Genomic DNA, 20,954 nt, shown 5'->3' on the forward strand with positions numbered 1-20,954 from the left:
ATCCACTGATCAGCTTAATTTCTCCTTTCGGATGCCAAATAGCAATTAACCTTCGAAGGAGGAATTGGTACCCAAATTGCTTACCAAGAACCTTGATTATTAAGGTCGATCTTCTATAACCATATCCCGATAAGAAAAATTTCCATTTACCTCCTTCTGAAATGCCCCCAGAACTTCCTATGAGTGAGTCTCCCTGAGCTTCATCACCTCTACGAGGGCGGATACGCACTTTTCTAACTTTCTTCATACTGAGATTTCTCATCCATCTTTTTAGAGTTACGTACTTGACTGTAGTTATTGCATTTAAAATAATATTTTTAATGTCAATATTCTAGTTTCAAAATTTTATAGAGTCAAAAAGAATTAGTTAAACGATAATAATTCTAAATTTCAAAACATATAACTTCTTGTAGTTTAAGAGTGGTCTGTGCACTTTGCAGTCCATCACTAACCATGTTGAATTTAATTCAAAAATTTTACAAGTTTGAGGAGATGATTGATCAACTTGAAAATTCATGAGTTCGACGGTCCTTATAGATTACGACTGGTTTATATAATTCTTCAAAAAATAAAATAAAATAAAAAATACTGAATATCAAATTTATTACAAAAGAATGACAATTATATCAGAGGCCTTCATTACTCATAAAATGTGCTCACGAAAGAGAATAGAGCTAAGGAATTGTGGAGCAACGGTAGCTTTTGATGATATATTATATGTGGACTCAACAATCCCTTCCAAACTGCCTTCACTAAAACATTCAATTTTATACACATTTCCACCCCCACAAAGGAGGCAAAAAAGAAAAAAAGAAAAAAAAAATCTGCAGTGCCCCTAAAATGTATAAGAACTCACCAATTTTCAACTGAATATATAATGAAGACTGCAAAAAAAGGGGGAAAAAAAGACTAATGGTGTCTCGTATTTGAGCTACGAAGTGTGACACCATGTAAGAACTTTGTATACCCAAGAAAACTAAGCTTTCCATCTCCTCGAATCCAATCTTTAAGGATAGAATATGCTGAAGAACCAAGGTTCAATTCCTGTAATCACACACACAGACATTTCAGTAAGAGAACCATTTGAGTTTGAGAAAATATTGTTCAGATCAAATTTATTCATGTATACGAACCCTCGCTAATTCTTCTACGGATATCACACGGTTGCCCTCGTGCTCGAAATGCTCAAAGGCCACGCAGGCTATCTGCTCCCACCGGTCAAGAGCTTCCAATTGATGAGTGCTGATTGCAGCAGCACAGAACTCCTCAAAGTCCATTCTTCTGAAGGCAAGAGGCTCCAGCTGAAAAAAAGTTTACAAATTTTTTTGGTAGATATTAACAAATTTCAAATTTAAGTTTTAATCCTACCTTATTACATGAACTTTCATACTTATTCCATCCTTAACCCACATATTTCAAAAGGTTCGGTTTTGATCCTTGGATTAGTTTTTGCAATGGTCTCAAATGTTTGTTAAATGCAAAATAATAACTTGAGAGAAATTGAAATAGATCAATCAAAACAAAAAGTATGGAAAGAATTTAAACTAATGGGATATGCATGCACTTCTGACTCAAAATCATAAGTTATTTATCTACTAAAGAGAAGTAATTAGTGGCGTATCTAGCATGAAGAGAAGTAGCCAGTGAAAAGAACCGTACCAGATTTACGATTTCATGAACCCTCGACTCCCTCATAGCATCTGTTGCGTTCCGCATTAGAGCCTATAGTAAAGAGTTTAGAAATCATACCAAATATAGCAAGGAAGGGATGACTCTACAAAAACAAAAGCAAGGTCAGGAGAAACACTGACAATTTTGAAGTTATCAAGACCAACACGCCCATCTTTATTTGGTTCCAATAACGCAAACTGAGCTCTAAGATAAAAGAGTTCGTTCTCTGTCAAAGCTTTTGAGAGAGCCTGAAATGGAAGGATGTCATGTTCATGATTGAAGGATTTTAAATTATCGCTCAAGAGTATCACTTCCAACTCATTAACTTACTGAAAATAAATCTTTCAAAACCCATACAATAAGATTGCAAATACGACTTACTACATAGACAAGCCAGGATGAAATTCAATTAAGGAAATAAGATTATTATTTAGAAGTTGAATTGGAAATTTGATCCCTATGGTTTTAAAATTTTCAATTTAGTCCTTATGGTTTAACTTAGTTTCAATTTGATCCTTATATTTTTAAATGTTTCAATTTTATGGTTTATTCAAATCTCACAAAGCATTTACGTCATCTAAAATATTGACACATCTTTATTACGTGGCTATGAGCTGATGTTTTCAATTTGACTATATTAGAGTTTAGGCTGAGTAAAAAATAAAAGGACATTGGTGGATTTTCTAGGTGAATAAAAGATAGTTTAGGGACTAATTGTAAGGCTTAAACAAACCATAGAGACCAAATCAAAGCTATGAAAACCAAATTGAAACCAAGCGCTAATTATAAAGACTAAGTTGAAACTTAATTTAACCTAATTTTTGTGCATAGGAACCAAATTTGTCGAAAGAGAGACTGAGAGAGAGAACGAAATAAGGAAGAAGAATCTTTTACCTTCAATGCTGCACGTTTGAAAGGAGTAGCATGTAGGTATGACTTCACCAACTTATAGATCAATATATCTAAAGGAATAGGACGACTATCGTCCCGCAACCATGGATGCACTGCAAAGAGAGTATATTCAACGCTTCCAAAGCTTGAAAGAGTAAACTATAAAAATATATCTAATTACATCATCTTGGCCAAAATAAAAAGAGTTTGAAACAATAAATGACGTTTGTTTAAGTACTTTTTTTTCATTTTGATAGATACAAGGATGAAACAATTGAAGTAAAATGACTCCTTTGAATATGTTCCTCAAACAAAAGGAAGGTAAAAACAATAATAGAAAATTCAAGGTTATAAATCACAATTTTAGTCCGAACATTAAAAGTATTTAATAAGTTCATGCACTTTCAATCTGGTATCTACTAGGTATCTAACCTATTCAACATATTTCGAAATTCCTAGACATAAGACACAAATTTAATTTTTTGTCAAACAGGACCTTGACCTTTCAATTTCATGTCAAATAGGTTAAAACAATTGAAAGTCCAACAACCTATTAGATATTATTTTTAGTTCCAAAACCTATTAAGACATAAGCCAAGCTAAACATGTAATCTTAGCTAAAATTTAAAAATAAAAATAAATAATTAAAAAAAAACAGATAATAAGCAAATTCCAGACCCGTTAGTTTATAATGTAATGGCTTCAGAGAGAAAGCAAGGACATAAAAAGGAAAAAACGTACTGAGAGCCTGGACTGCAGTCATTCTCTTTCTGTAATCTTTGTTGAGGAGCCTTTTCACAAAGTCTTTCGCCTCGGGAGACACCGAAGGCCATGGTATATCATCAAAATTAGGATCTGCTCTTAGAACTGCACGGAAAATTCCTGATTCCGTTCTTGCCCAGAATGGCCGACTTCCACATAATAAAATATAGGTGATGACCCCAATGCTCCATATGTCTGCTTCCAGAGTGTAAGATCTATGAAGCACTTCAGGAGCAACATAATAAGCACTTCCGACGATATCATTAAGTCTCTCATCTGCATTCAGATAAATAATGGAAAGAAGTGAGCTATTCAGTAGACAATGATAAGTAACAGTAACATAATATCAGTCTAATGATGTAATGACTGGAGTGGTATGTGCCTGTGTAACACATTTTTTCTATATAAAAATTCTTATTTTTCATATGCATTCATTGCTGGTGCAGGGCAAAGATTAGGAACCAATCACAATAATGTATTGATTTCTAACATGCACTATTCTATTTATTGAACTTACGGTATAAAATTTGTTTAAATATCTGGAGTTTCAGTGTGTATCGATAAAAAGTACAAACATGTGAATAGTAAAATTATAAGTATGTCGGTCTTCTAATAATTTATAGCGACAGTTGAAAATCTTGGTGCAGTGCATGTTAAAAATTGAGATAGAAATTCAGTTTTACAAATATATTAATGTCCCACAAAATAAATTAGAACAGCTATTCAACAAAAGATTTTGTCCAGATTTGAGCATATACAAGTTAATTGAAGCTGGATGTACTCTAAGATAATTCAGAAGAATTTTTGGTTTAATCTTGCTAATGAGTTCAAGGATGTGAATCGAGGGTGGTAGCCTGCTTGATTTGGAACACATCATTTCTGCGTTTCATTTTGCATCAAGCACCAATTAGAATAATTACAAACATCATGTTCAAGTAAATCTAATCTAACACCAGCTAATTACATGCCTTCTCAAGACGTGGAGCTGATGGGAACCTGAACTCGCCAGCCTACAATTAATTTATATCCAGAAGAAGAAAAGCAAAAAAGAGAATGAGGGACGTGATAGTTTTTCTGTGAGAGTGCATGCATAGAGTTGGCCCCGAATTTTGTAATAATAGGTGGTCGTGACACTAGCTCGTGAGGAAGGGATATTTAAGAGGGTGAGTAACCACTAGGGAAATTTTATCGGATTAGTCTTGTGTTAAGGCCGCCTTAGAGAGACTTCTTTGAGGAAGGAGAGTGCTCATCTCGAAGAGCTAAGAAATATTGTTCATTTTGAGTTCTTCCTGCGTTTTTAATTAAATTGTGAACAAGTAGGCCAACTGGGGCCTATCAGGAGCATATTTGGAAAAAACATTTACAGGTAAAGTTCAAGCTTGTTCTCCTCGATTTGTTCCCGTTATTGCAGGAGGGGAGATCTTACAAGTGTCTATTTGCCTTCCGATAAGCGGAGACATGTGATCTTACAAGTGTTTATTTGCCTTCCGATAGGATAGAGACATGAAAATATTGAAATACGTTTGTGACAATGGCTGTGCCAGTGTCATTGGTTGGACGCACTGGCAGGAAACTTCAAGAATGGGTTGAATACAGATATAGGATGAGCTGAGAATATATAAGCCAATGGATTTGGAGGTAACAGATAACAATGGAGGTGGGTGTAGCTAGTAGAAGACCAAAAGTAATTATTGAAATAGGAAAAGGGCCGACCAAGCAAAACATGGGCCAATTCACTGAATATTCACCAACCCAAACATCTATCACACGAATCACACGATAGACTGAGTATGTGGCTACACATCAGGCAAGAGATTGATGGATGCAAAGCTACAAAGTCGAGAGGAAAAGGAAAAGGGGCTCTATTTTCATTGTGAGAAGTATTCAATGGGGCACAGGTGTAAGAATAAGAAGCTTAAGATCATTCTACTTCAAGAGGAAGGTGAAGATGGGACTTGTACACAAAGGGTAACTGAGAAGCTATCTACCAATTTGGTGGTGGGTATGCCAGATTAGTTTCTTGATAGCTTATGGATTAATAAGAGCCTTCATATTCACAGTGTCTTTGACTAGATTGTCACCATCGACACTTGCTGAGCTCACCTACTGCTACTGATGACCCAACCTAATCAATGCAGGCACCAGATAGGCATAACAAATTATGTTACGTTACATGATCACCACTTGTAGTAGTGAAAAATTGATTTTGCGCACATTTTCTTCACCCTTCTTCGACAAAATTTTCGAGAGTCAGTGAGGAATTTCTGGAGACTTTGGGGGTGTGTGAATTGTATCAAAGTGAAAAGGTGAGAGCCAAGGGTGAGTGCTCTAGTTTAATCTTTATTGTTCAGATCGATTGAGAGATAGTTTATTCTCTGTATTGTTGTAACTTGCTGGTCAATTCATTTTACTAATAGTGACTGAAACTGGAGGTAGATCCTTTAAGGATTGTACCACTATAATCCTACCCCCAGATGTTACTCATCTTCCTTGTCTATTTTATCTTTGATTTATAGTTCATAATTCTTTCTTACTGAGCTTGTTATTTTGCTTATCACATTTCTTCTTTTGTCTATCGATTTAAGTGTGTTGATTACATTGATTTTGCGTACATATCATATCTTCTCTACGCATGATTAAGCTTAAGAAACTAGGGGCACACAATAGAACCGATGAAATGACAAAACCGAACCAAACTGATTTCTTCAGTTTAGTCAATTAGTGGTTCGATTCAGTTTGGTTCAATAACTTTCTGACATTGAAATATTCAGTTCGCTTTGATTTGGTGTTAGAATATATATTACTTGTTTTTTGAATGGTTATATTTTACTTTACCTTCTTATCTTCCTCGTGTAAGCCTCAATGTGCGTGCCAGCATGATTCACGTGAATTTATTTAATATATTTTATAATAACATTATCAACCACCCTTTTTCATCCGTTTTTCTTTTCTTTCATGATGTTAGTTTTAGTTTATAGTTTCAGTAAGCTATTGTAGCACTCCCAACTACACCGCGGTCGCCCAGCCGCAGTCATTTCCACTTTGCAGTCTGCCAGTACGGTCGATGCAAGTCCATACTTTTATTTCCATGGCTTCCCTCTCCTTCCCTCTCTACCCTCTCTCTCCATAAAACCCCCAAATGGCCTCCCTCTCTTTTCTCTCTTTTTTCCTATCCCTCTCCTTAAGTACATGCCAACACCACTCAATGCGTTTTGCCAAGCCACCCCCAACAACAACAACGCCCCTGCCACAGATCCCTCACTCTACGATGGTGATCTTCCAACCTGCCCGCCCTCTAACCAAATTGAACTGATCGAAAGTTAAATTTGGCACAATTTTCATCCTTGTTCCAATTTGTTTCAGTTAAATCTGTATTTTAAAGAATGTGGTTTGTTTTGGTTCAACTCCAATGTCTGGCGACTCAACTCCAAATCAAGCTTAAACGAACTGTGAACAACCCTAAAAGGAACAATGAGTTACAAGAGTGTGGTAGTGATGGTTGGCTAGAGCTACCCCCAAACTCAACATCTACTGCCCTACCATGACTAAAGTCATACCTCAAAAACTCAAACTATTGGCAACTGGTAAGACCAAGTCTTGGCCACTATGGATTCCATGGACAAAATATTGGTATAATACCTCCCTATCACGTTCCCAACCAACACGATAGACTTTCTTGTTTTATGGCCACCCACCCCTCCTGTTTTGGTTTTTCAATTTCGACCAAGCTGTAGTTGATAGTCAAGGTTGTGTAATTAATACCTGGGCTGATATTATTAACCATACTAATCTTGGTATGGAAGTTATGCATGAACGAGCTGCTGTGGAAGTTCTATCTATCCATGAATAAGACTTATACAAGTTCTTGAAAGTAAAGGAGCTCTAATATGGTCAATCATCTTCTACTATTTCTACAATTAACCAAATATGCAGAAGCCAAAACGAGCACTGTTACATACTCACTTCCCCAGCTCTACTAGTGGAGATTGCCAATAATTTAAGTGAGGCATCAGATATTATAACCTAAATCTGTTTAGGAGGTACGCTTGGCAAACGAATCCCCCAGTCCAAAATGCTACCCAAAGTATACCTCCCTTGCTTCAACAGAGCATTAAAGATTCTGATCCTAACTGTTAGAGTATAGATATTAGTATATTTTATATTCTTGTATTAATATTAATTTGTCCTTTACCTTCTCCTTATAGGATTAGGTCAACCTTGTATATTTGTCTATATATATAGACTTTAATAATGAGAATACAAAACATTGGATTCTCTCCAACCTTAGTCTCTTAGTCTCTACATGGTATCAGAGCTCTAGGTTTCTTCTAAAATTTTTGTGCCCATTAGGGTTTTGTGCCTTAGGGTTTTGTTCATTGCTATCCAACACAACTCACCGCTGACCGCCGCCGCCGACCATTGCTGCCGCCGCTGACCGCTGACGTTTGCTGATTCACCAGCACTGCTGTTTTCTGATTGCTGTTCATGGATTTCGTCTCACCGCCAATCGCCATCGCCACACGTCACCTTCGCCCCTCTGGTTCTCGTGGGGTAGCGCTTAGGGTTTCTGGGTTCAGAAAACACCTAATTCGGTTTGGTTCCAGGAATTTGATTCATCTGTTTTGTTTGGTTCGGGTGGTTTGGTCTGGTTTTGTCGTTTTGTTCAAATAAGTTCGTTTGTTTGTTATGGCTGAGAAGAAATAAATCTAAACTTCTGAGGTCATCCCAATGATATCAAAAATCATAGAACACAAGTTGAATGGAGCACGAATAGATTATTTGTCTAACAATTTGGGCATGATTAACACATATGCACCAACTTGAGGGGGAGTGTTAGAGTATAGATATTAGTATATTTTATATTCTTGTATTAATATTAATTTGTCCTTTACCTTCTCCTTATAGGATTAGGTCAACCTTGTATATTTGTCTATATATATAGACTTTAATAATGAGAATACAGAACATTAGATTCTCTCCAACCTTAGTCTCTACACTAACCAAGTGGACACTTCCATTATGTCTACAAGGCAACACACGAGCTCTACCTTCGCCTCAGTCTTTAGACTGTTGACAAGGTTCCCTTCTAGAGCAAAGTCAAGAGTATGTAGCAGAGGTGTAGCGCAAGACTTCAAACAATCAGATATGTTCTCATACACTTCCTTCTTGCTGAAGTGCTAAATGCTCTTACATCAATCCCTCATTAATCAACTCAAATCAAAATATTAAAGCCCGCTTGGTCTCATCTCAATTATATACAGATCATTGTCCCTCCATCCAAAGAAAGCATGCCAATGCCTCACCTGTCATGCACAGCACAATTGCTTACATCTTAGCATCTTAGCCTGGATAAGTGATTCACCTATAACAGTTGTTCCACTTGGAAAATCCATTCATGGGGATTGCTCATTGAAAAAATGGCATCTCAAGCCTCACATATACTTTGAAGTCTTTTTTTTTAGGTACCGAGCTTTTATTGAGATAACAATGAAAGAAAATAAAGGGCATACAAAAAGACAGCCCTAGCAAGAGGAGCCAAGCTAAACAATAAATGGGCTCCAATCTAACAAAACAGGACCTAATGGGTAATTACACAAGTAGTCAACCACCAAGACCCAAAAAGAAACATAAAATCTACCAAACAAACCTCCTCCCAAGATCTCGCCACCCCTCTCAAAATTATATTGTTTTTCTCCATCCACAAACCCCACAAAATAACACAAACCCCAGCAAGCCAAAGAAAACGTCCTTTCTCACAAAAGGGCAAAAATGAGAGCAACTCCTCCACTAGCACACTACCATCTCTAAGATGAGCAAGGCTAAAACCAAACAACATAAAAAAAACTATTCCATACCAAGCACGCAAAATGGCATCTCTAAAGGAGAAGATCAAGATCCTCCAGTCCCCTGACAAAGGATACTACACTGCAGTCCTAATCAACAAAGACAACTTTCTCATAACCCAATCCAAAGTATTAACTCTACAATGAAGGACGTGCCACACAAAAAATTTAACCTTTGTAGAAGCAACAAGGAGAAGACAAAGAATCATTTTTGGGAGCATCTAAAAAGGTAAATGCTCTATTTTGCTCTTCCCTTTCCTCTCAAGTTCATCAGATCCAACAACCCTTTTGAAGACGGTTCGTGCTTAAAGTTTTGTTCGTGTTTAAAGTTTGCTCCGTCAAGATTATTGGTGTGGTGAAAGTTCAATCTTTTTGTTTATTCATCATGGAAATTAATAGTTGTTGCATAGGAAATAGCTATTGTTGTTTACGGTCTGAAAACAACTCGTTTTTTGTGGAAGATATGAACTGCAAGGTTAAATTGCCAATGAAACTTTCTTAGGTGACTTGGTTTGAAGGCCGAATGGTTAAGCTACCTACGCAAGTTCCTTTTTCTAATCAGACAAGAGGGGTTTGTGGTACATCATACGTGTAGAGTACGAAAGCTTTTTTTATGGCTCAAGAATTCAAGTCGAACTCGTAGTATGACCCCTCTCTGAATAAATAAGGATTCGTTGTCGATGTTGGTAAAGAGGCTGTGAGTTCGATCCCCCACCCCCACATATTGTACTAAAAAAAAAGAAAAAGGAAGGTGGATTTTTTAGGGGTAGAGGAAGTTTCATTTCCTAAGAAGTCTCATGCTGAAGCAATCAAAGAGGATCAAATCATGAGAGAAAGTTCAAAAGACAGTGTTATCCTTTGAAGGGCAATGGCTTCTTCACCAAAGATAGAGTATCTGAAATAAGGAAAAGATCTTTTTGGATCAAAAAAGAAACAGAGGTTTTGGAGGTAGATTGGAGCAGCTGTTATCTCTAAATGTTGTGCTCACGATGCCTTGAAGTCAATTTCGAAAGCTTTGAAAAGAGAACTCTCTCAACATTGCTTGATTAACCCTTTTATGAATGCCATTACTAAAATTTGAAAGATAACAGGTTGTTTGGTAAGAAGATAGCTTTTAAAAAGTGGAGAAGGATAGGCAAGTTCGATGTGAAAATCTAAAAATGGGATTTTGACAAGCATAGCAGAAAAGAACAGGTACATGGTTATGGAGTATGGATCGAAATTCATGACTTATCATTGCATTTCTCGAAAAAGAAATTAGTTTCAAAGCTCTAGGATCTCACTTTGGAGGTTTAGTGGACATTTTTTTTGAAAACTTTGTATCGGATTAATTGCTTGGAGGCTCTTATTTGGGTAGAAGAAAATTCATGTGATTTCTTACCAGCTTCAGGAGAAATCTCAGATCCAGGCCTTGGTTCATATGAAATCCGAGTGTCTGCTTGTGGCAATTTAGTGGTCAATAGGTTGTTCAGAAGAAATTCAAGCCTTAAAGAACTTGATCTGAAAAAATTCTCCAATTTCCTTGATCTCAAGAGGATTCAGGCAATTGTGGAAGATGAAAGGTCTTATGGAAGGAGAATGACAACAAATAAGACCGTTGATGTGCAAGCAGACTCCTCTAATAAAGTAGAATTGATTTCCACAATAAATTCGGAGATGATTATTACCGAGGGAGATGGACTACAGGAGAAAGATTTTGAAAAAGCAGCTTTGGAAATTCCGTTGGATGGAAAGGAAAACCCTAATTTCATGGTTATTCAGCGTGCTATTATTAGGTCAACCAATGAAGTTTCAAGGAAAAACCAAATGGACAATTTCGATTCGGATGGTTTCAATATTATAAGCAGATTCAACACCTTTTTTGGAAGATCAAACAAATTTTCTTGAAGACCTTTCGAACCATTCTTTTGAAGAAGATTTTAAGATTCTATTTGGTTTGGTCAAAGAGCTCGCTGACCTCCCTTCTGTTCAAGAGCAAGGAAAGTTTGTTGGTCTGCCTTCTGATGATAGAATTTCAAGTAAGGAAGTTGCTGAACACTCAATTCCTCCATATGTATTATGTTGAAGCAGTAGGAATATCTTTTATCCCCATTCATTTTTTTTCATGAAAATTTTTCTTACAGGTTATCAAGAAACTTCTTAAGATGAAGAATCCAGGTAAGGGATGAAGGCGAGTTGTTGCACCTTGTGAGCTAGGTTTCTTTTAATGTAATGGTCGAAGTTTAAGGGAAAAAGGAAAACCTTTGAGAAGGGCTAGGACCCCACAAAAAAATGTCCCCTCTCCCTGGAAAATAGAGAAGACCTCAACCAAAGATGAGAGAGCCAAAATACCTGTCATTTCCCTATCAGATAAAGGACGACCAAAATCAAAAGTAGGGGAAGAAGAAGTCCAAAAATAGGGTTAGACAGAAGACATTGATTAATTCGTCATCGGGGATAAATGATACACATGAGGAAACAAAGAGCAAGGGCTTGCCCTCCCTCCTTACCTCATAGGATTCTTCACTCTTCCTTCAATCTCCCTTTCGTATGATCTACTTCCCTTTATCATTACCTTTTGATGCAGAGGTTCTAATAACACCTGTTCTATTAGCTCATGACCCTTCAGCAGCTGATGGTTAACACCTCAAGCAACAGGCTATACACTTTCTCTATCGTCAGAATATTTTGAACCTCATCTGCCGCAACTTTCAGCTTAGCTACAGGTTACCATTCTATAATCCATTTACTCCCTTTGACATACCCAAGATAGAGATCTACCAATTGACATAAGAGTGTGTACGGCCAAAATAAGGAAGAAAATGCGAAACTTTGACAAATTGAAAGGTCTGAGAGCTCTCCTATTTACTTTTCTTAATTCACTTCTCTAAGGCCTGCTCATGATTACATCACTAACAACATATTAACATAACTAACTTTACCTACAAGGCCCACCTAACCTACCCCTTGCAGAAGTTACACAATTCCAGCTTAACAAACCAGTCATGCATGTTAAACACCCTTTACCTTCCTTTCAGCATATGTAATTTAAACGGCTTTTCTCCAAGAAGCTCAAAATAGATAACTATATATATATATATATATATATATATATTGGATAAGAAACCATGCTTTCATTGAGAATAATGAAAATAGATACAAAAACAAGAGGGGCATACAAAAAAACAGTTCTGCAAGAGGGAACCCCCTAAAGAAAAGGGTTTAACCACCCCCTAGGACTCATAAACTCAGCCACTGAGAGAAGCTTCTTTTGTGAAAGATAGTAAATCCGAGGGAACGCAAGGCATGGAGGTTTGAAATAGTGCCTCTAAATAGTAAATAGATAACTATTTATTTAGAGTAGCAAATGCAGATAAGCTGGAAAACTTTGTTCCAATAAGAATATTCTAGTCTCGCTACTTTCTTTCACTTTCTTCAATCAAAATTATTCAAATATTCCTTACTTTTATTTTTGTTAACATAACAGAGAGTTCACAGGAGCCTACTACAGCCATCCAAACTTCAAAATTCATTTAGGTAACAACTAAACGGTTACATTATTAAACAATAAGATAGATCTGTTACCTGGTCTAACAAAGTCCGAGAGACCAAAGTCGATGAGCTTCATATCAGCATCTTCGCTTCTAGAGGTAAATAGGAAATTCTGCCAAACATATGAGAGACAAGTTAATAACATAAGATACAAATGGAAGGCAAAAATCAGAAAGAAAAAGACAGAATGAACCACAAGAAACAACCATTCTATTTTTTTTTTCTTTTTCCTTTTTTTTTTGGTGGAGGGTGGTTATTATCAAGAAGCCCTTTGATTGGCATGAATTAAAGAATTGAGTACAATGCAATCATACTTCACAAGTATCACAAACACACATATCTGATTACTTTCTAACCAAATCACCCAATTAGCTATGGTAATGGCATGAAACTGTAGAAGTTTAGCTTGTTCTTTGTTGTAAGATAAAATCCTAGATCTTGCAAGGAAAAATAGCAACTCATGCATACTGCACGGAACGAAACAGTAAGAGGGAAGGGTAGTATGATAGAAGCTTCTAGAATTTAGTTGCAAAAATTTTTTGCTGAAAGCTAAAGACCAGTTGAAGAACTTAAACTTCAATTCAAGAAACAACTAATTTTATTTTCCCTTAAAAAAAAAAAAAGGAGACAAGTCAATGGAACACAAAAGGAAAAGACCTCAGGCTTTAAGTCACGATGCACAACGCCTTGAAGATGACAAAACGCAACTACACTTAAAATCTGAACAACTATATTTTTGGCATCTTCCTCTGCATATCTTCCTCCTCTACAATGACGGAAATTATACTTCAGTATAAATTTATTCAGTCAAAGATAACGCAATATATCATTGAAAAGAAAGAGTACCTTGACAAAATTCTGTCTAGAAGTTCCCCACCTTCACATAACCTAAAATGGAATTAAAAACAATATACTTCAAATCGAAATAAAAAGTGTCTCCTTTACTGAACTGCATAAGAAAGATTAAAATGGTTTATCATTTTGTTGCTCATCCACAATATCAGATTATCCAAAGATTCCAAACTCATTCATCTCAGAAATAAGAAAGAGAATGCTACACGATTCCTCATCTATTGCACAAGATTATCAGGGTCAATGTTAGAGGAGATTTTGTAGCATCCTCCTTTTTGAGAGAAGGGCAGATTCCTTTGACAGGCTTGTCAAGCCTCCTTACAGCACATTTGGATTGAGAGAAGTAACAGAATTTTAGGGGAATTGAAAGATCTTGAGTGAAGGTGTCGGATATTGGTTCATTTTAACACCTCTTTATGGGCTTCCGTTTCTAGAGATTTTTATCATTATTAGTTAGGTGTTATTTTTTGGATGGGAGGCCCCTCCTTTAGGTTCAGACTCCTTTTGTTGAACTGATCTTTATATTCCTTTGTATTCTTTCATGTTTCTCAATGAAATCTCGATTACTCATTAAAAAGAGAGAGAAGATTATCCAAATTTGTTTATTTCAAAATCCATCGTGACCTACTACATCGCAGGAAATGCATGCTATAATGGATAGATCCAAAAGGAAAGAATGACTCACCGAGGTTAGCAAAGGAAAGAGGAGGGTTCAAAGGCGTTTCACCTCTCAACCATGGTATCATGAATTCAACAAGTGAGCAGTCAAATTTACATATCAAGGATAACGTTTTGTCTGACGATGAAGAAGATTTCAATGTTAGTGTCAATAGTGAAGATTCAGCACAATTTTTGGAAGAGCAAGAGGTTGTTAATGAAGATTTATCAGAGGTTTCCCTAACAAAGGAATTTAATTTACTTTTTGTAGAGGATAATTAATTACACTTGTCTGCAAAAATGGATTTCATTCCTTCTCCTCCTTTTGATAGTCGAAAAAGCTTCTTTCGCAGATAATCAAAGTTTTTTTTGTCCCCAAGAGATAGCTTGGGTGGCTTGGGGTCTCAAGGAATATCCTTGAGGTCTTAGGTTCAAGTCACATTGGAACGCAACTCCAGCAAGAAATGACCCCTTGCGTATGTACGAGTATAGGGACAGTGCGCATACCCCAGGTATAGGGGCATGAAGGCTAAAGGGTGGTCGTCGACTCCTGGGTAATCAAAAAAAAAGATAATCAAAGTTTTTTTTTTGAAGCTCAATGGGGAGAACAAAGGCCTTTGTCTTGTCAAAAGAGCCATTACACAACAACGAATTCAAGGAGGCCTTGGGATTATTAATATGAAACTAAAAAACAGAATCCTCTTTGCAAAATGGAATTGGAGATATATCAAGGAGGAAACAGCCCTTTGGAAGAATGTGATCGAGGCAAAATATGGCAAAGCCTCTTGGAACCATAGACCCATCTGTACATCACTCCCCTATGCTAAAAGTCCTTGGAAAGCTATTTTAAATACACAAATCTGATTTTCGACTAGGGCTTATAAAGTCGAAGATGGCAAGAGTATTTCTTTTTGGAAGCACCCTTGGTTGAACGGCCAGCCCTTGGAACAAACATTCCCCCTGCTTTCTGCATTGTCATCGAAAAAGGAGGCTCCCATTTGTGGTTTCTAGATGGAATCTTCATCATGCTGGAATTTGAGTATTCGATGGAACCTAAAGGATGCAGAAATTATAGAATGGGCAGCTCTCAGTTTCCAACTCACACAAGTGCATCTCTCTGCTGAAAGGGAATTTGGAGGCCAATGGTTCTTTCTCCACATGCTCCCTCATTAAGGATCTCACTCACCAAAACCAACCTTCTCGTTCTAGTTATACAAAGCAATTTGGAAGGACCTTTGCCGTAAAAAAGTGAGTTTTTTCTATGGGAACTCAGCCACTGTGCCATCAACACTAATGACAAGCTCCAAAGGAGGCTCCCCTACGTGGCTTTATCTCCCCATTGGTGCACTATTTGCAAGGCCAGCTCGGAAACACAACAACACCTCTTTACCGCCTGCACCATTGCTTCTGATTTTTGGAGGTCCATTCTCAACACCTTTGGATGGACCACAGTTCTTCATAATGATCCCCATTTGCTCCTTGAGGCCACCCTAGTTGGTCACCCTTTCAAAAACGAAAATGAAAAGCTTTGGTTGAACTTTGTGCAAGTTTTTCTTTGGACTAAGTGGGGAGAAAGAAATCAGAGGACATTCAACGATAAATCGCAACCTTTCAAGAAGTTTTTTGATGCTATAGTTTACAAAGTAGTCATTTGGTGTAAAAAAATCGCCTATTTTTCACTACTATAGCTATACTTCCCTTTTGACTAATTGAAAGTGCTTTATGTAATCCCATCATGGGCACTTGTAATTTCACATATCAATGAAATTGTTTCTTCACCCAAAAAAAAAATTTTTTTGAAGCTATAGGCCTTACCCTAGTTCCAATCACTAAATAGGTAGGCTTTATTTATGCACGACAGGTTTTTTGGTTGGTTCCGCTTCGCAACAATTTTGAGGGTTGAGATATTATCATTTTCGTGTCTTCTCTTCGTGGAGGGAGGTTTCAGTTTCTTTACTTCTGGCGATCAACTTGTGTTAAGTGATTGTTTTGGTTTCCTCCTCAGCAAGCAGTCCTTTTGAATTGGCAAGCTTTATTGATAACAGTTTTTCAACATCTGTTCTTGAGCTTCAGATCTCATCTTTTTCATGGATTTTTGGTTTCAATGTTCTGTTTGTTTTTCTTATTCTTTTTTTACTTCCTTTTGGAGCTCGTATCCTTGAACTTTTTTCTCCCTTTTCATATAATCGATGAAAAGTTTGTTTCTTGTTCAAAAAAAATGGATAGATCCAAAAACTTCAAACAACAAAAATTGAGACATTATTCATGTATGTACATGATGAGTTGCAATTGTATAATAGAGAAATGAAATAAAAGGAAACAAGAATCAAGAACATTTCGAAATCCAGAATGATAAGAAAAGGAAAATGAGAAAAGACATACTCCATGACTATGTAAACGTTATTGGCATCCTCACATGCATCATGAAATTTTACAAGGTGCTTATGCCCAGATAAAGACTTCAATATTTTCACCTCTCTCCGAACATCTTCAATTGATATTGCTGTTGTCATCTGCCAAATGGATCTTTTTAAGAAACACAATTATAGGAAGTGCAATCAATGAAACATAAGAAAAAGATACATGCAATGAATATATTTGACCGGATGAAGTAATACCCCCAACTTTGTAATGTTTAGAGAACTTTAGAGCTCAAGGAAACACTTGTACAACCTATAGAATAGATCTTGTTCAACTAAGGTCGTGTAATGTTTAGAGAACTATAACTTCACTTCTAGTCAGAGAAAAAGTAATGGACCAGCTAATGGTTTGACTGGCTAGAAGAGATAAATATTTAAGGATGGACTTCTCCACTTAAGGAAGATTCAATAGAGACAATAATAAAAGGCAGTCAGTCCAATGCACCCACTAGTGAGAACTTGTTCAAAATAGCCAATCATACACGTGGAAACTTTAGCACAAGCGAACTTGAATATTACTTTACAATGGACCAGCAAACTGAAGAGACCCAAAGACATTGGAGGAGCTTATAAACAGTGTAGTCAAGGCAAAGTCAGACACTCATCTCTTACAATGGACAATATGGCCTGCCCATGAAGTGCAATATCTAATGCACTAAGCATCCTACATAGGAGTACATTCACAAGAATGAAACTCGGTCACAAGAAATGACGTGGGGGGCGAGGGAGGCAACCTCCCCCCAGCACTGAGCCTGAGCATGGCAAGCACAAGTACTTGCCGTAATTGCCATTTTGTCACCAAAAAAATATTTTCATGGAGACAGAAAATTTTCTTTTTCTGGGATACTAGTCACAATATTTTATCCTATCACAATTTGCACATCAAACCCGTTTAGCAAAGCCATAGTTTTGTGTCTCCTCTTTGAAAGTTTATAAACACCAAAAACAAGCAGCATTTTCTGCATTTCCCATCAATTTCAACAAGAAGCAATATCTTCTACCAAATTCTGACCTACAAGCAAAAGTCTTCAAAGAAAACGTCTTTCAATTTAACCCTCGTCTACTTCTACAATCATCAGGGAACCATTTTTGTCACTAAATTAAGAAAGCCAGGGTGAAATTTCTTCAATTGGAAACTTCTGTCACACAAACAAAAGCCAACCTCTAAACAAACTTTTTAATCCATCATGTAATGTTTAACAGCACATTGTTTTTCTTACAGTTCCTAAGTACAAAAACGGGGGGGGGGGGGGGGGGGGGGGGGGGGGGGGGATCTTGACTTCTGATGTTTTGCAACCTTTGGTCTTTTTTCTTAACGATTGGTATACTATTTACTATGAATATTTCAATAGCTAATGCTTAGATACTCAATATTGTCATTCCAGAAATATATACTTAGAACTTTAAACCAATAAAACTTTTCGTGTATGTTACACTACATTTTTATTACTGAACTTTGTGATAAACCATGATTTTAATTTTTTGCAGCTCTCATCTCTGGGTAGTCAAAGAAGTTTATTTCCTTAAGAGTCTTTTGATTTGATGTAAGTCTTTTGATTATACATTAAAAAAGGTCTCAAACAAGTTACTTCGGGAGTTGCATTATTAAGGATAACAACAAAATGGTGGTTACAAAAGCAATACGTTCTGACAAACCAATACAACGCGGCTCTAGTCTAATAGGTTATCTTATTCGGCAGAACAGCTACAGTCAAAGGGGAAGAATGAAAAAGATCAAGCTGTATGTAAACGTCTTTGCTCCTGTAAGAAAATGCAAACTAACTGCAAATAAAGGAATTTTCCCCTTCTAAACAAATTGGAACCAACTTTAGTAGCAACTGAAACATTCAAACTTTTAAACACATTGGTTAAAAGTTTTTTTATAGCCTAACACAATTCAATAACTTCTATGTTTAAAAAAAAGTTTGCATATTGAATTATGATATTTGCATTTAAAGAACAACATGAAGAGGAGAAGTATTAAGAAAGCCAGTTACGTATTTATGATGATGCAACATTGTATTATAAATGTGTATAGAGGAAAAAACTTATAAACAAAATGTATACAAATCATTAACTTTTCACTTTTCACTTTTCAGAAGACAAAACTCTATATCAGATATGAAAATAGAACTATATGCCAGAAAATAAGTCAAATGTTCTCAGTCAAAATTCATAACCTTTCCTATGCCAAAACTAAAGTGACTGACTGTACGAACACTATCTACATGAAAGTTTCATCATGTCTGGAAACTATGCCAAAATCCTCACAACGCCACACTGATAACTAAATTACCATTTGTATCTTTCTAGACTAACAGAGTAAGAGGTAAATTATACTCTCAATAGACAACAGAATTCATCAATGTCTTAGAGTTTGGCTGTAACTTGATTTGCTTGAAGTTTGGGAACAAAAAAAGTGGATTTTTCGCCAACTGAAAGGTCCAACGAAGTACCTCCATAGAGCAATGGAGTAGATGGTCCAGAAAAAAACAGAAAATCAAGTATTCGTAAAACTTTGTAATCGACATGTATGACATCTCCAAACCCCAGCATTGTCGGTTCTGCTATCACCTCATTTTTAAATCTAACCTGCCTCACGAGTGCCAAGATCTCGGATCATTAACCATCGTTTTTTCTGTAAACTGCATGCAGCAATCATAAGCCTAAGGTGTTTTAATTGGCAATTCTCCCCAAACCGAAAGAGAGAGTGGGAGAGAAAAGCATTCAAAGTATCAAATCACAAGTACATTTGGAACCAACACAACAAACTAAACAACGTGAATGACGGAACCCAATTCAGAAATGGAAAGACAGTAACATAGAAGCAGCTTGAAATTATTTCGAAATTAATTCTATAATTTAGAAAACAGCTAATCGAAGTGATTGAGAGGGCGAATTTGAAAATAGTTGACTGTAGTACCTTGGATTTAGAGATGATCTTGACGGCGACGGGTTGATCTCTGAGCTCACCTTTCTTCCCTTTAGCAGAGCAAGTATGACCAAAATGCCCTCTTCCAACCTCCTTCCCCAACTCGTACTTAGCTCCAAAGTTCTTAGCGTAGCCGAAGCTTTTGTCGAGCAGCTGCTCCGGCTCCGCCCCGCGCTCCTCCGGGATCGGGCCCTCCTTGGGCTTCGTATACCCAAAACGCTTTGCCAGCGACGCCTTGATGTGCTTGGCCGGCGACGGCGGAGCAAACCTCCGCTTGAAAAACCTCCCCGGCGTGGAAGCCCTCGCCGGCGACGGCGAAACGCCCACCGGCAGAGGACTGGCCCCGACTCCATGAGGGTAGGGACTAGGCCAGGGGCTAGGGTAGGAGGTCCGGGCCGGCGTATTCTTCACGGAGACGGCGCCGTTACCACCGCCACTAGCGGAGGGGTAATGCGACGGCGTCCGCGACGGATCGCCTCCGTAACCAGCGGAGGAGGGCTGAACGACGGTGGTGGTGATGGTAGTTGCAGTGGCGTCAGTGTCAGTGGTCGGAATGGTCTTGCCGTAACACTGCCCCATACCTCCAAATTGACTTCAGGTTCGGCCGCCGGCGCTGTATCGGATCACGGCAGAGTCAAAGTCCGCACATCACACGGCCTCTAACCCTCCGCAGTCCGCACCGATCTGATCCCACTCCCCCAAATTTATGCACAATTCCACAGAGACAGAGATCTAGCCTCTTGCAAAACGTTAAAATGGAGGGAATGAAAATGAAAGAGAATTTCAGTCAGAGAAACAGAGACTGAGCCACTACGAGCGACACAGAAGAGAGAGAATGCGAAAGAGCAGGGATTTGGATTTGGGATTGTGTAAAATCCTCCTCCTTAATCTGAACACCAAAGAACCGGCCTTGATTCATGCCTTTCTTACGGTCTTCGCATGACCACTGTAACTCCCCTGCGCTCCGCCCCACGCAATCCCACCTCTCCTTCCGCTTTTATCCGCTCTCTCTCTCTGGACAGTTTCTTTTCGTTTTGTCTTTTGCCAGTTTTCTTGCCTTTTATATTTCTTTTTTCTTAATTTGGTTACTCTGTAAACTCCCTGGTTTTTCTCCTCTGCGGTACCGTGCACTTGAATGCCCGTGCGCTTCCACTGTATTCCAGCTTCTGTAATTTGCACGTGCGGGGTATCGGGACTGAAATTACGGAAATGTCCTTGGTATGCCACGTGGTTTGCCATTGGAACGAGCTCACGCTCTGCACGATTGCACTGTAAACACACGGAAAATCAAAGTGGATTTGACGGACAGCCAAGTCCAAATAATTTTTTTTATGTTCCAGGAAAAAGAAAAGTCCAAGAATTTTTTAACTTTTTTTATAATGTTTTTAATATTGT

At 37.6% G+C, this 20,954-nt stretch overlaps 1 protein-coding gene across 2 annotated transcripts; it reads right to left on the minus strand.

Moving 5' to 3' along the window:
* Positions 1-682: 682 nt before the first annotated feature.
* On the minus strand, positions 683-20,543 carry CRK3 (CDPK-related kinase 3). Of its 2 annotated transcripts, XM_022302024.2 has the most exons (11): positions 19,551-20,540; positions 16,590-16,720; positions 13,545-13,586; positions 13,356-13,464; positions 12,732-12,810; positions 3,304-3,600; positions 2,566-2,675; positions 1,812-1,919; positions 1,660-1,722; positions 1,134-1,301; positions 683-1,044 (listed from the first exon to the last, which is right to left on the minus strand). In XM_022302024.2, the coding sequence occupies exons 1-11, from the start codon at positions 20,136-20,138 to the stop codon at positions 910-912; spliced, it is 1,830 nt and encodes a 609-aa protein (XP_022157716.1). In that variant the 5' UTR covers positions 20,139-20,540; the 3' UTR covers positions 683-909. The 2 variants fall into 2 exon arrangements, with proteins under 2 accessions (XP_022157716.1, XP_087982563.1); XM_088126437.1 differs by lacking the exon at positions 1,812-1,919 and having other exon boundaries at positions 19,551-20,543.
* Between the last annotated feature and the right edge of the window lie 411 nt (positions 20,544-20,954).

This window comes from Momordica charantia (genome assembly GCF_013281855.1).
Source record: "Momordica charantia cultivar OHB3-1 chromosome 7 unlocalized genomic scaffold, Mcharantia_2.0 BLBB01000007.1, whole genome shotgun sequence".
NCBI classification, from domain to species: domain Eukaryota; kingdom Viridiplantae; phylum Streptophyta; class Magnoliopsida; order Cucurbitales; family Cucurbitaceae; genus Momordica; species Momordica charantia.

Coding starts and splice junctions, on each gene's coding strand:
- CRK3 (XM_022302024.2), bottom strand. CDS start 20,138: ATGGGGCAGTGTTACGGCAAGACCATTCCGACCACTGACACTGACGCC. Junction 16,721..19,550: donor AGATCATCTCTAAATCCAAG/GTACTACAGTCA, acceptor TCCATTTGGCAG/ATGACAACAGCAATATCAAT. Junction 1,302..1,659: donor TTCATGAAATCGTAAATCTG/GTACGGTTCTTT, acceptor ACTTTTTTTCAG/CTGGAGCCTCTTGCCTTCAG.